The following is a 15,612-nucleotide window of genomic DNA, read 5'->3' as shown; positions in this document are numbered from 1 at the left end:
ATTATCTTAGTAAATTTTGGACTTCTAATTAGGTCTAACTGTGGGTCTTTGTTCCAGGTTTTTTTTTTCTTTTTCCCCCCTTCCCCTATAGCCAGGTTTGTTCGTTGGCTCATTCATTCATTTGCTCCTTCCTTCCTACTCTTTCTTTCTGTCTCTCCCTTTTTTGGTTGGCCACTAAATATGATTTGAGGGTGGGAGGTGTCCTCTCTACTTTATGCTTATTTATAAATTTCTTCCTCCAGAATTTCAGATCAGTATCATCGGGCTTAAGGGCCACCCTCATGGCAATGGTCGCTTTACAGGGTTTAAGGAAGTTTGAATTAACCCCATTGCTGTGTCACAGAGATGCCATAGCATTTTTCCCTATAACCTTGAGGATCAGGATCTTTGCTGTGATGGAAGCATAAGTAGCAGAAGAGGTCCTGCTGTGCTGTCTGTCATTAGGTATATGAATCACAGCATCCCACCTATTGGCTTTCATTTCTGCAGCTCTCTCTCTCAGTATACAATTTCTCTCAAAATATTTCATGTATCTAAATGCAAAAAAGTCATGGCTTTTAGTTTCTGTCTTGATTCAATTACCCATAGTGCAGGTAGTTATGGGAAAAGTTCAGAAGCCCAGGGGCTGGCCTTGTAGGCAAACCCTTTTCCTCCAAGGAATGCCAGTCAATCTCCCTGGGATCAGGGTTCACAAACAATAAGGTCATTTTGTCTATGGCCTATGTGGGAGCCATCAAGATCCACTACTGTCAGATTAGCCCTTTGGTATGCTGGTAATCAGCAACATTAAGCAAAACCCAGGTACGTTAGCTAGGGATTTTACGTTAGGAGAGCCGTTCAATTACATACTCCTCTGGTGTTTTGACAGGAGTTTGTACCAAATTTTCCTCCCCCTTTTATTTTCTCATTATCACCTAGCCATAGACCTGCAATGATTTCTCTCCAGGGTGCCATGATTTCTCTCCAGGGTGGTGGTCTCCTTCTTTTCCATAAAACTCACAGAAGGGCAACATTGAGCCTATCTCAGGGGTGTATAATAACAAATGATATCCCCATGGCTGTCCCCGAGGTGCCAGTGATGGTCACCAAGCTAGATGCAGTGACCACATCATTCTAGTTGGATTCTTGGTAAGTGGGACTTAAAAGCCAAACAGTTAAAGTTAGTTAGTCTCTGCTTTTACAGGTGGTAGACTCACAGAGACCACCTGCCAAACATAGGCCAAACTCAACAACATGTCAAATTGTGGTATAGTAAATTAACAACAAATTTTATCTTGGGGATGAGAGCATTTTAGGATGGGAAGAGATGGCAATACTGACAAAGACAAAAAGTGTACCCAAAGCACAAGCCTGCAGCAATTGGTAGCTCTGTTTCAGAGGGACTTTGCCATATCATGGAACCATTTAGTTACTCAAGAGGAGTTAGTTAAAGCTGACCAGGTGTCCTTGATCATGAATGGCCTTCCTTGTTCATGATCCAAATGTTTTAATTGCCTCCTATTCACCCCTTTGGTAGGGAGGAAATTCCATCCCAAGGTTTTAGGGAAGGCACATACAATATTTGACACCCAATACTGGACATATGAGATTGGCAGGAGTTTATTAGTCACGTGTACTCACAGCTCAGGGTACAAGGACACTGCTTGCCACTCAAGGCTAAATGGGAGCTGTACTCAGAACGAACAAGCCTCAGTAGTAGTAAGAGTGTGAGGTAACCCCTGGTTACTACAAGAGAATGCGATTGGCTTCTTTGAATAATTCCATGAACTGTCAGGTAAATGAAACCCACTACTGAGTGATGAGCAAGAACTGTGCATGGTACTCTGGAGTAGAGTTGTTTGGCTAGGAGACTAAGACTCCACTGTGGGGCAAGTAGGGTGGAGAACCCTGTTTCAACAGATGTCAAGGCAGCATGTCATGTTAGGCCTTTTGACCCAATATATCAACATTTATGGTGAGCAATAAAACTAGCATATTTGGGGACCTATTATTGAGTGCCCACTACATGACAAGCATATAGCATCAGTGAACAAAACTAAGATCCCTGTTCACAAGAAGTATCCATCCAGTGCTATAATTCCTTCTGAATATTCCCTTAGCATACATATTGTTATTTGAGTAGAAATAAGAAAATATTGAGGTTATTTATCTTTTCTAATCTCTTAGCCAAGAGATTTCCCAAAGGTTTGCTGATAAAAGAACTTTCTGAAGATCCTAATTTCCCTTCATTTTTTCAGTCTTCTTGATAAAACAGCATGATAACCTGAAGTGAAAGCACAAACATCTAGAGTAGTTCCAAGGATGCCTATGAGATATGTAGTCAGCACTGACTTCTTATCACTATGCTCCAAAAAAATGCAAGGGTTTACCTCTCCTCTTTCTGCAGATCCCAATGAAATCATGGAAGAAATATACAAACAAAAATAGGTCTGATGCAGCATTGATTATCGTGGGAACCGGATGGGACTGTTTGCTATCAACATATCAGACAAAACAATGAGAATTTGCAAAATGAAGTAAAGCTGCTAGAAAGAGATTTATAGTGAAATATGAAAGAGCAGAGTCTCACGTCTTTAAAAAAAAGTGAGTTTCTCTCAGAACCCCAGGCTGACCCCAACTGGATGGAGTGGAGGCTGGAAGGTGGTGCAGGTAGGAGAATTCAATACAGGGCTGTAGAACCTCAGAGGTTGTCTGCCACCTTGGACAAAGCTCTAAGAGATGGAGATCCAACCCAGAAGAACAAAGGCACTACCCAGGAAATTTACAGCCCAGATAGGACAAAGATCCAGCACCAGACACAAAAAGCAAGTCCAGGAACCTGCCCTGGCCCAAGTCCCTCACCACCTCTTCCACAAAATCCCTGAAGGTAGGTCTCCTGATCCCAGAATCTACATTCATTGCTTCTTATATGACTGGTTTTTAAGAGGTACAAAGATAATCTGTGGTAAACTATCTTTTTTTTTTTTTTAAAGATTTATTTATTTACTTATGATAGAGAGAGAGAGAGAGAGGCAGAGACACAGGAGGAGGGAGAAGCAGGCTCCATGCCAGGAGCCTGACGCGGGACTCGATCCTGGGACTCCAGGATCGCGCCCTGAGCCAAAGGCAGGCACCAAACCGCTGAGCCGCCCCGGGATCCCCTGTGGAAAACTATCTTGTAAAAACATTCAAATGATTACTTCAATCTTTAAAATATCTAACTCAAGTGTTACTAAATTATGACTAAAACCTTCATGAGAAACTAATAAATGGAAGCTTACTTTGTTTCTTATATTAAAACTACTCCACCTACACATACATTCATCAATCAGGATTGTGTTCTCTGTAAATAACAAAAAACCCCCGTAACAGTGGCTTTAAACAAGCTTAGAGAATAAGCCCTCAACAATGTTTAGCAGCTGAATGATACAGCAGGCTACTTATACCCAGTCAGTTGTGCTTAGCATACAAGTCTTCCTCTTTATGCTGCTCACCTCATGGTCCCAGGATGGCTGCTGCACCTCAGGGGGTCCAGTGTGTACTTTTAGGTTAAGGAAAGAAAGGAACAGAAGAAGGCTTAGTGTCTGGATCAGAAAAGCCAAGGCTTTGCCAGAAACTTCCACATGTGTGCTTATGTTGTACTGGCCCGAACCATGACACATGGACCCTGCTATCAGCAAGAGACTTGGGAAATCATTTCTATAACTTAAGGTCTAGAGAATCGATCTATAGTTTGACTTACTGCTTTGTACCTACAATGACTGTTTTAAAAGCACTAAGGTTTATCTACTATTAACTTTCACCATGAAAATGAATTCCAATTGGGGCTGGATATAGTAGAACCAGAAAAAGGGAGATTTGGAATCCAGTAGACATGCTCCAGCACTGATCAGACATGTGTTATGGCATACATTTGGTTTTTCTCTTTTAAAAGGTTTCTTTGGGGATCCCTGGGTGGCACAGCAGTTTGGCGCCTGCCTTTGGCCCAGGGTGCGATCCTGGAGACCCGGGATCGAATCCCACATCGGGCTCCCGGTGCATGGAGCCTGCTTCTCCCTCTGCCTGTGTCTCTGCCTCTCTCTCTCTCTCTCTATGTGACTATTATAAATAAATTTTAAAAATTAAAAAAAAATAAATAAAAGGTTTCTTTGAGGGATGCTTGGGTGGCTCAGTGGTTGAGCATCTGCCTTCAGCCCAGGGAGTGATCCCGGGGTCCTGGGATCGAGTCCCGTATCAGGCTCCCTGCATGGAGCCTGCTTCTCCCTCTGCCTCTCTCTCTCTCCCTCTTTCTTTCTCTCTCATGAATAAATAAAATCATTAAAAAAATAAATAAAAGGTTTCTTTGGGTTTTGTTGTTTAATTTTTTGTTGTTGTTGTTGTTTGTTTTAACAACATGAAATGACTTTTAGTTGTGCTTACAAAGCTGTGAATCCTTTGTCTGTTATTCTTAACAGTAGAGCAAGCCCACATCTGGTACAAGTGCTAGAAAAAGTTGTACAAGTTACTCGACAACTCTCAACTTGCTTCTTCTCTCTGTAAAATGGGAGAATGGCCATTTCACTGGACAGCAACAGTAAAGTAAAAATCTCCCATCAACTGAAGGAAAACCAACCTCAAAGTAGGCTAGTAAATGCTTTTATCTGCTGTTTTACTGAGGAGGATAGCCAAGGATACAGTCTTGTATCTGCTCTGCAGAATTGCCCTGAAGCTTATTAGATACAGGGGATTAGGTATGTAAAAGAAAAAAAAGGGGTATGTGGGCTTGCAAGCAGTTCTCCAAGTCACAAGGACAAAGACAAGTCACAAGGTATAATTTGTTATGGTTGTAACAATTAAGATTTTCTGATTTCCACATAGACATGTGAAAGACTCTTAGGTCATCTTAATACATGTTTCTATCATATCTGATTGTTTAAAAATTTTGTTGCATGCCTCTGCTTAACTGGTGTTCTGGTTCTTCCTGTATTTGATTTCTCCTTGAGGTCATTTGAGATGGTCACAGGAGGCTGATGTTACTCACCCACTGCAGTTTTAGTGCACACCACCCACTGCCCCCCCCCAGAAATTTACATTTTATACGAGCAATTATTTTGGAGGGCAGCCTTGCAAATGCATTTTTGCAATGACTATGAACCCACAAAAAAACCTTCACACCTCAGTTTTGAGAAGCCTTTCCCAAACTGCTTGTCTTAGCAAAAATCTATGTAAAAGCACTACCTCTGACTCTCTCATAGCTTTGGTCAGGGTTTTGTTCTTGTTGTTGTTGTTTTAATTACACAATGCTTAGTATTTGACCAATGCCAAGTGGGGTCCTATAGAAATTAGCAGCAATCTAGAAATCAGAATTTATTCTATCCCATAGTTGTATTTATAAGTGATTGTTGTTACTTTAATCAAAGCTACCCTAATGTCCTCCAAGTCCCTAAAAGCCCTGGTGGAACTGAGGTAATCTGAGTACATTATGAACACAAGGAAATAAATTACTGAAAAAACGAAGCTATTTACACATAAAAATTAATGTTTATCTTGAAAGATTGTTAATGAGCATAGTTATTTCATGAGCATATAGTTCTAATGAGCATAGAACAGTTATTTCAAACTGTTAAATTAGGAGCTGTCAAAAATTACCTCACTAAATACAGGGAATACAGAATACAGTAAAAAAAAAAAAAACAAACATGATTTTTATGCTGTAGCCTGTATTACCAAAATATTCTTTCTAGAATTGTGGGGGGATCTTTTTGGGAGGGGGAAGGGTGTTTCTGCATGTGTGTGCACCTGTGTTTTCCAGTCCCTAGAGATATAGGAACTATACAACCTAAAATTAAATACTCAAGTAACTGGTTATAATCAATCTCCCAGAAGAGTCAAAGAAAAGTCAGTAGAGAAAGTGCACTGAAACTTAAGATGTTGTACAAATTTAAAGTGATGCATTAAGCATTTTACTGTTTTTACCAAGATTTAGATAAAAGCCATCAGTTCTCGCTCTTTTGTTAATCAATCCATTCATTCATTATATATTTATGGATTGATATACCAGGCGCTAGAGTAATTAACTTATTTAGATTAGGTTATGCAACAAATGTTCACACTGGAAAACTGAATTATGAGAATATGGATGATTTCAATTTTATTTTTCTTGATATAATTTAGTGTAAGAGCCATTCCTAACTTTATAATAAAGGAAAACTTCACATATTGACTAACCTTACGTAAGTATACAAAATAGTTTAGAAGTAAGAAAAAACATATATACAACTGTAAAAGGTCCAAGAACAGAAAGATGGGCAAAGGGAGGAAAGTTGTAAACAGTGAAAGGTGGGGAGGAAAGGGGAGGTAGGGGTGGGGAGAGGGGTGGAGCCTGGGCCATAAACTCAGGTCTAAGTGGTCACCCAGGGGCTATAAAAGCTTGGTGAAACCTGGCTAGGACAGCAGCCTGAAGTCCAGGATTGGAACAAAGGCAGAGGCTGCAGTCTCTGGAGCAAAACAAACGTCCGGAGCAGAAGCGATCTGTCCAAGATGCTGCGCCGGCTCTTGTCCCACCTACTAGGTGTCTGGCTGCTACTAAGCCAACTTCCCAGAGAGATCCCAGCCACGAGTGACAAGATACTTAAGGCCTGTGGTCGCGATTATGTCCGCCTACAGATTGAGGTCTGCGGCTCCAGCTGGTGGGGGAGAAAGGCTGGCCAGCAGCGGGAACGTCGGCAGATATCCGAACCCCTGGCAGGTGAGCGCTCCGCCCCGCTCCGTTCCGCACTTCCCATTGGTTGTCGGCCGGCTGCCGCCGACCACTGAGAATCGCACCTGCTCTGCCCGCTCCAGACCCCTGGCTCGGGCTTCCCGAGCACAGCCCTGCCTCTGAGGCTGCTGATGCCTCCAAGTTTGCAGTTTCCTGCTCCCCCCCCCCCGGTGGAGTCTCACCAGGGATCTCAGGAGAGGGAGGGAAAGCAGTGAGGACAACAAAGGCTTCTCCTGAGAGGCACCTGGTGCCCTTCACATCCTGGCCACCGGGATGATGGGGATCCGGAGGGGCGGAGCCACAGATGAAGAGAGGTTGCCAGGACCCGTTAGAGGTGGGCCCATTGTACTGGACCTCAGAGTCAGGTCTGTGGGGCCATGCGGAGGGAGTGCTGACAGCTGGGGTAACTGGACTGGGCATCTTAACTTGAGAGCACTGGAGGCAAACAGTCCATTGTGTGCTGGTTTGAGTGTCCCAGGGCATGGGGGCAGAACTCAGAGACCACTGAGGGGGTCCTGGAGTGGTAAATACCAATGGTCTTACTAAGGGCTCTACTCCCTTGCAAAAAAGCTGGGCTGTGGCTCACCCCTCCAAAATATCCTTTTATTTTTATTTGTAAACTTCACCAAAGGGGAGAGCCTATCCTCCCATCCTCTTTGCCCTGGACCTTGAAGTTCATTTGTGAGAGAAGGGATTGGAGAGAAAGAAAATGGCCTGGTCTCCCACAGGAGAAACTGAAGGGGACCTAAAGTCAAGGGAAGTTTGACCTCCAAACAGCTGAAAACCACATTGATGCATCAAATATTTAGAAGCTGCAGTGGGTTTTCTCTATAAGCAAGACCCTAGAATTGAGTACAACTCAGCTCTGGAATAGTTTTTTTTTTTTTAAACTCTGGAATAGTTTAAAAACAAAAACACTTCATTAGGAATAAACTATAAAGATAAATTGGAAGCTAAGTTTAAGTAGCAATTCAAACTTTCACAGACTAATCAGGGTAGTGGGTCATATGAAATTCAGAAAAGGTAAGCTCAATTATGAGTAACTTAGTGTTTCACATTTCACAACATATATGCAATTTATGATAAATCACAATCATATTTTATAGGCTATCTATCCTGTAGATGAGTGACTCTCATGTAAAATCATGGTGCACATTAACCACACTTACTTCTCTTTATGGGATTTAAAGCATAATTATAAAGCTATTTACTTTTCTACATTGTTGGTCAGAGACTGATTTACTTAATGCAAGGTTTTACAGAATTCTTATACATTATTAAAAGAGTACTATAGAGTTTAGGAATTTACTGATTCAAAGTAGGAACAGCCAGAATTCATTTTATGTCCTTGTTAATAATAATAAATAATATGCTCATACTAAAGACTGAAGCATATACATAAATACAATAAGAAAAATGAAAAACATACATAGATATTAAAGACTTTGAAAAAATACATGAATTTAATGAGAAAATAGAAATATCTGTATTAAATGAGGAACTGGAAAGCAATGTTAATGAGATATGTAGGAGTACTTGCCTGGCTCAGTGGGTAGAGCATGTGACTCTTGATCTCAGAGTGGTATGTTTGACCTCATTGTGGTTACAGAGATTACTTAAAAACAATATCGTAAAAAATTTTGGAGACATATATGTAAATCTCCTGATTTTCACTTAACATTATATTGTAAGCAGTTTCTCACATTGTTATTCTCTAAAAACATAGTTTAAAATTTCTTTGTAATATTCTATGTCATAAATCTACCATATATATATATACAACCATTCTTAGTGGATATTTAGGTTGTTTCTAAACTGTTGCTTAAAAATGATTTTCTGAGCACAATTATATATAGCTATTTTGCCAGATTTCTATTTCTATAGGAGAGTACTATGATTTTAAAGTATTTCCAAAGAACTCTCTTTATTGCTAGCCAGTACACAATTTAATTGAAAACAGCCTAACATAATATTGCCTGCAAATGATGATCAAGAAAAATATTTAAATTACTAGTTAAGAATCTTTTGGAAGTAAAAAAAAAAAAAAGAAAGGCTCTCTTGGAAGTATATGTCAATAATTTGTGATTCATGAGTTTAAAACTTCTATTATTAGTTTTTGTTTTCATATTATTAAATTGGTAACTAACCATTTTTCCTACAATGTTTGCAGAAATAACATTCATTGCACCCATTTTAAAAAATAAGATCCTTTTAACTAAAAGAGGCCTGTGGTAGTGAAATTTTAGTTCAAAATACAGTGATTAAGAGATGTTTGTATAAATTCAGGTTGATTACAATATTATCTATTATTTAGACTTAAGGTGAAGTTGTTGTTGATTGCAAAATGTTTCAAAATAAGGTTAAAAAATACTTTTAATAAAAGAGAGCAACACAGGCAACAAAAGCAAAAGTAGACACATGGAGCTACCTCAAACTGAAAAGTTTCTTCAGAGCAAAGGAAATAATCAGAATGAAAAGGCAGCCTATGGAATAGGAAAAAAACATTTGCAAATCATATATCTGATAAGAATTTAATTTCCAACATATATAAGGAACCCCTACAACTCAGATCAAGATCTCAGGGTTGTGAGATTGAGCTCTGCTCTGTGCTCAGTAAGGAGTCTGCTTAAGATTCTCTCTCTCCCTCTGACCCTCCTCCCCACTTAAAAAAAAAACAAACAAGTATTTTTCAGGATGTGGAAAAACTAGAACCTTTCTACACAGTTAGTGAGAAAAAAAGCAAAATGATACAACACTATGGGAAACACTATGGAGATTCCTCAAAAAATAAGAAAAAAGAATTGCCATATGATCCAGAAATCTTCCTTCTGCATATTCATCTAAAATAAATGAAATCAGGATCTTGAAGAGATATTGCCACTCCCACATTCACTGCAGCACTATTCACAATAACCAAGATGTCAAAATACATTATATGTCCATCCACAGATTAAAAGGAATGCCAATAAATAAATAAATAAATAAATAATAAATAAATAAATAAATAAAATGCCAAAAAAAAACACAGCCTATGGATAAACACAATAGAAATTACAGTTGTTTTGCCTAATCCAACTAACTGGCTTTAATTACATGGAAAGTTACTATTAGTTTTTCTCTGCATTCAATAAGGTCCCAACTAGAGAAGGTTTAAATTAGAGCAAAAAGAGTTTTATGAGGAGGTTGAGTTAAACTTAGATTTCTGGGGCCTAAATTAATTAATTAATTAATTAATTACTTTATACTCTATATCTCTGGGGTATAAATTCTCATCTGTCAATTTAGAAACTGAATGAGAAAGAGCATTAGGAGGAAAGATAAAGTACTAGAGTATTGTTTTAGTTGGAGTAAATACTCTGAGGAAAAGAAACTGTTAACTAGATGTGTGAGGAACATCAGAAACTGCTATTTCCTGACTTAGATCACAAGAGTTGAAAATTCTGCCTTTTTAACTTTATCCTGAAGCAGTAATTTTCCATCATGAAATATTTGATAGGATTACTAATATAACTCAGAAATTAGTAACAGGAGAAAATTACCCAGGTTAGAAAAAGTAATCTGTTGTCAAATTGAGTGTTTTCAATGACCAAAATGACTGGAAATCAGGGGGAGTCAAAACTGCTGTGACGAAAGCATTAAGGGGACATGAAGAAAAACAACACAAGATCTATGGAATAAAGCAGAATCTTGGTGATGATGTAGTAATTTATGCCACCCAACTATAATACACTAAGTTGTTTAATCAGGATACTTTGTTGATTCTGTTTTGATGTTTAATTCTCTTAAAATAGAAAAAAAATTCTATGATAGTCCTTTCCTATGTCTATGCAAAATTGTATTGTTTTCCTTGACTTGAGTGTTTCTCTCCCCCCACTTTCTTAAATTTAGAAGTTGTGCCATCCTCCATCATCAATGATCCAGAAATTGTAAGTTTGATGTTGCAATCCATTCAAGGTATGCCACAGGAACTGAGGATAGCAGCACGGTCTGGGAAGGAGAAGTTATTAAGAGAGCTACACTTTGCACTGGAAGATTCAAATCTTAACTTGGAAGAAATGAAGAAAACTTTTCTTAACACACAATATGAAGCTGAAGACAAAAGCCTTTCAAAATTAGATAAACATCCCCGAAAAAAGAGAGATAACTACATTAAAATGAGTGATAAATGTTGTAATGTAGGTTGTACCAGAAGAGAGCTTGCTACCCGATGCTGAGATGAAAGTATTGTGTATTTCATCTACTATTCACAGGCATTCTTAATGACATATTTCACTGATGGCTCTATCACCCCACTGATTATTAAAATTGGAGAAATCATAAGTTAGTGTTTGAGTTTTTCATTTGGTGTGTAACAAAATATTCCTTGCGTTATTATAGTTTCTGCTAATAAAAATTTTTATTCCAAAAGTATTTTGCCTTCTTTACTAATTGTATAATTGTTATTGCTTTCTTAATGCTATTAACTTAAAATGACATAATCTTTATCATTTCAACCACACATAATAACTCAAAAAAAATTGAATAGTTTAGTAAAGAATTTTGCTTTGTATTAGCAGGAAAGGATAAGCCTATTTTAAAAATTTGTATTTGATAAATTATCATGTCACCCACTGTTTTTCCTCCAGACCTAATGCCCAAATGTTATTTCACTACTTAATATTAAATGCATTTATTTTTAATAGTAAGAAATAAAAGTAATAAAAAATAACTTACAATGTCTAACATCAGGTATACAAAATGGACCAAAATATTTTTATTGATATTAACTCAGATCACATATATTGAGTCACAAAACCTGGGACTTTTCTAATAGATTTTAAACATTTTTTGTGTCTTACTGAACTATTAATTGCAAACAATCAGACGAGACACTAAATCCATTTAATTTAGTTGGAGCCACATAAACTCAAGTAATTTTTCAAATTAGGGTTTTTCTCCTAATTCTACTGCCTAAGACACTAAAAGTAAATTATTTTTTAAGAAGAAAAATGAAGAGATATAGAAGAAAATAACTTAATGTCATATATTATAGAAGAACTGGTTTAGCAAGGAATCAGTGTTCATTTTATGTTCACTATTTGAGAATTTACAAACCATTTCTGTAACAAAATAACTGTGAAATAATATGAAAACTTGCTAGAATAGTAAATAAACAAATACCTTAGTATTTAGCCAGTTCCTTTGACTTATTTACACATATATTTGTAGGCAGCATTTATAGCAAGTTAATTTCTATCAAATATCTGTATAAAAATTCTCCCAAATTTCAAACCTCCATAAAGGTTAATCATAATGAGGCCTCTAACAAAGGTTTATTAAGTCCTAACAAAGGCCACCTTATAGAACTTCATAAATGACTGCAGAACCTCGGAGGCCATAAGCCATCTTGAACAAAGCCAGGAAGAAAGCTATCTGAAATGGAAAGTCCAACAAAGAAGAACAAGGGCAGTACTTAGAAAATTTAACGCCCCAACAGAATTAAAAGACATTCCCAGACACAGAGGGCATTTCCCCAGACCCTACCCTGGCCCATATTCCTCATATGTATCTCCAAAAACAACCCTGGAGGAAAGATTCCCAGTCCCAGAATCTGCATAAACTGCTTCTGATGATATGACCACATTTTAAGTAGTACAAAGACAATCTATGGTTAACCATCTACTACACACATTCAAATAATCAGTTAACATCGTTAAGATATCTAATTCTTATGTTACCAAAGTCTTCCTAAAACTCTGATGAGAAACTAATGATTGTATGCCTAATTTATTTCTCATATAAAAAATTTACTCAGGGGTACCCGGATGGCTCAGTTGGTTAAGTGAATGCCTTCAGCTCAGTTCATGATCCTGGAGTCTGGGACTGAGCCTCCCATCAGGCTCCCTGCTCAGTGGAGAGCCTGTTTCTCCCTCTCCTTCTGCTCCCCCTCCATGCTCACTCTCTTTCTCAAATAAAATATTTAAATATATAAAAAATTTACTTCGTATATGTGTGTTAATTAGGATTGTGTTCTCTGTAAGCAATAAAACCCTACACCAGAGGCTTCAAAGAAGCCTGTGGAGTAAATATTCAACCCTGTTTAGCATCTGAATGATGCCAGCAAGTTGCTTATACCTCTCTAGTTAGCTGTGCTTAGCATGCAAGTCTTCCTTCCTTATGTTGCTCACCTCACGGTCCCAAGATGGCTGCTGCACCTCAGGGGGTCAGTTTGCACACTAGGCAAGGAAAGAAAGGAACAGAAGGCTTAGTGTCTGGATCAGAAAAGCTAAGGCTTTGCCAGACACTCCCACATGTGTGCTTATGTTGTACTGGCCCGAACTGTGACACATGGACCATGCTACCAGCAAGAGATTTGGGAAATCATTTCTAGGTTCACTTACATCCTAGAGAGTTGAGGTAGGCAACGGAGAATAGTCTAGAAAGGAGAATGAAGTAATCATCAACCTATACCATCACTCATGCATGCTGCTCTTATATCTACAATGTTCAAAGACATTAATCTTTATTAGCCTTCACTATTAAGATTACCTCCACTGGATTTGGATCTAAGGGATATCACAGGAAAAAGAAAGAAGTCTTTGGAATCCAGGAGACAGGAACTGCATTCCAGTACTTAGCAGTTATATGCATGGGCACATATATCTTTTCTCTTTAAAAAAGTATTTTTGTCTCTTTTTTTTTTTACTGAAAACATTTGTATTTTTTAATTAATTGGTATTATTTTTAAAGCAGTTTTCATTCCAATTTTAGTATATATGCTGCCAAAGTGAACACAAAGTAGTTTTCAGTTTACAGAAAAATATTACAAAAAATACAGAGAGTTCTCATCTACCCCCTTACTCAGAAATAGTTTCCCCTATTATTAACATCTTGCATTAGTGAGGTACATTTGCATCACCTGATGAACCAATACTGACATCATCATCATCATCATCATCATCAATATTAATTAAAGTCTACTGTTTGTTAGGTTTCATTCTTTGTGTTGTACATTCTAGTTTTTAAAAAATTGACTTTTTTATATCAGTTTTAGGTTCACAGCAAATTTGAATGGGAAGTACAGAAAACTGGGCACCTAGGTGGTTCAGTTGGTTAAGCCTCTGTCTTTGGCTCAGATCATCATCCCAGGATCCTGGTTAAGTTCCATACCAGACTCTCTGCTCAGGGGGAGTTTGTTTCTCCCTCTGTCTCTCACCTCACTTGTGCGAGCACTCTCTCCCTCTCTCAAAAGTAAATAAATAGGGTCGTCTGGGTGGCTCAGCAGTTGAGCCTTTGCCTTTGGCTCAGGGCATAATCCCAGAATCCCAGGATCGAGTCCCAAAACAGGCTCCCTGCATGGAGCCTGCTTCTCCCTCTGCCTGTGTCTCTGCCTTTCTTTTTCTGTGTCTCTCATGAATAAATAAATATTTAAAAATAAATAAACAAATAAATAAAATCTTTAAAAAGCTAAAAATAAAAATACAGAAAGTTCTTATAGATTCCCTTCCCCATACCAACCTCACTCACCATTTGTATATTTGTTATACATGGTATATTTATTATGATTGATGAACCACCAGGGACATATCATTATCAATCAAAGCCCATAGTCTACATTATGGTTCACACTTCGTATTGTACATGCTAGGGTTTTGACAAAGGTCTAATAACATGTACCCATACATACAGTGTCCTACACAATAGTTTCATTGCCTTAAAAATCTTTTGTGTTGGGATCCCTGGGTGGCGCAGCGGTTTGGCGCCTGCCTTTGGCCCGGGGCGCGATCCTGGAGACCCGGGATCGAATCCCACGTCGGGCTCCCGGTGCATGGAGCCTGCTTCTCCCTCTGCCTATGTCTCTGCTTCTCTCTCTCTCACTGTGTGCCTATCATAAATTAAAAAAAAAAATCTTTTGTGTTACATCTGTTCATATCTTTCTCCCCTCATGTCCCTGGCAACCTACCACCCATCTTTTTACTTTCTCCATAGTTTTGCCTTTCTAGAAACGCTTTTTTTTTTTTTTAAGATTGTATTTATTTATGAGAGACACACACACACACAGAGGCAGAGACACAGGCAGAGGCAGAAGCAGGCTCCATGCAGGGAGCCCAATGTGGGACTTGATCCCTTCAGCCCTGGGCTGAAGGCAGGGGCTAAACCGCTGAGCCACTCAGGCTGCCCCCTTTCTAGAAACTCTTAAAGTTATCACACAGTATTCAGCCTTTTCAGATTATCTTCTTTCACTTAGTAGTATACCTTTAAGATTTCTCCATGTCTTTTCAAGGCTTGATAGCCCCTTTCTTGACAGCACTGAATAACATTCCTTCATACAGATAAATCACAGTTCATCTATCCATTCACCTATTGAAGGACATCTTGATTTGGCAATTATGAATAAAGATGCTATAAATATTTGTATGCAGGTTTTTGTGTGGACAGAGGTTTTCAACTCCTCTGGGTAAATACCAAGGAATACAGTTACTAAATCATATGATAAGAATACATAGTTTTTGGGGAAAAAAACCCTGATAAACTGTATTCCAAAGTGGGTGTACTATTTTGCATTCCCATCAGCAATGAATGAGAGGTCCTGCTACTTACTGCCTATCCTCACCAGCACTTGATATTGTTGGTGTTCTGGATTTTGGTCATTCTAGTAAGTGTGCAACAGTATTTAATTGTTGTTTTAATATGCAATATCCTAATGATATATGATGTTGACCATCTTTTCATAGCTATCAGTATATCTTAGCCATCAGTATTAGCCATCAGTATATCTTATTTGTTGGAAATGTCTGTTCATATGTTTTGCTAATTTCTTCATCAATCTATTTATTTTCTTATTGTTGAGTTCAAAGAGTTTTCTGTATATACTTTGGGTACCAGACATTTATCAGATGTGCATTTTACATATA

General features: G+C 38.2%; 2 protein-coding genes across 5 annotated transcripts in view; one reads left to right on the top strand and one right to left on the bottom strand.

Annotated features, from left to right (window-relative positions):
* LOC121484515 (plasminogen receptor (KT)) overlaps window positions 1-11,063 on the top strand; it is a 78,538-nt gene extending 67,475 nt beyond the window's left edge. For both annotated transcript variants that reach the window (XM_041743888.1, XM_041743885.1), the window contains 2 exons: window positions 6,625-6,706; window positions 10,607-11,063. In XM_041743888.1, the coding sequence (XP_041599822.1) occupies window positions 6,625-6,706; window positions 10,607-10,932 (408 nt within the window). In that variant the 3' untranslated portion in view covers window positions 10,933-11,063. The remainder of the gene's footprint in view (window positions 1-6,624; window positions 6,707-10,606) is intronic.
* Window positions 1-15,612, bottom strand: part of CD274 (CD274 molecule) — a 129,931-nt gene that overhangs the window by 94,169 nt on the left and 20,150 nt on the right. The window lies entirely within an intron of this gene.

The sequence above is a fragment of the Vulpes lagopus genome, chromosome 2, assembly GCF_018345385.1.
Source record: "Vulpes lagopus strain Blue_001 chromosome 2, ASM1834538v1, whole genome shotgun sequence".
NCBI lineage: Eukaryota > Metazoa > Chordata > Mammalia > Carnivora > Canidae > Vulpes > Vulpes lagopus.
The sequence above is the reverse complement of the archived record's forward strand: the minus strand, read 5'-3'. Positions and strand labels throughout refer to the sequence as shown.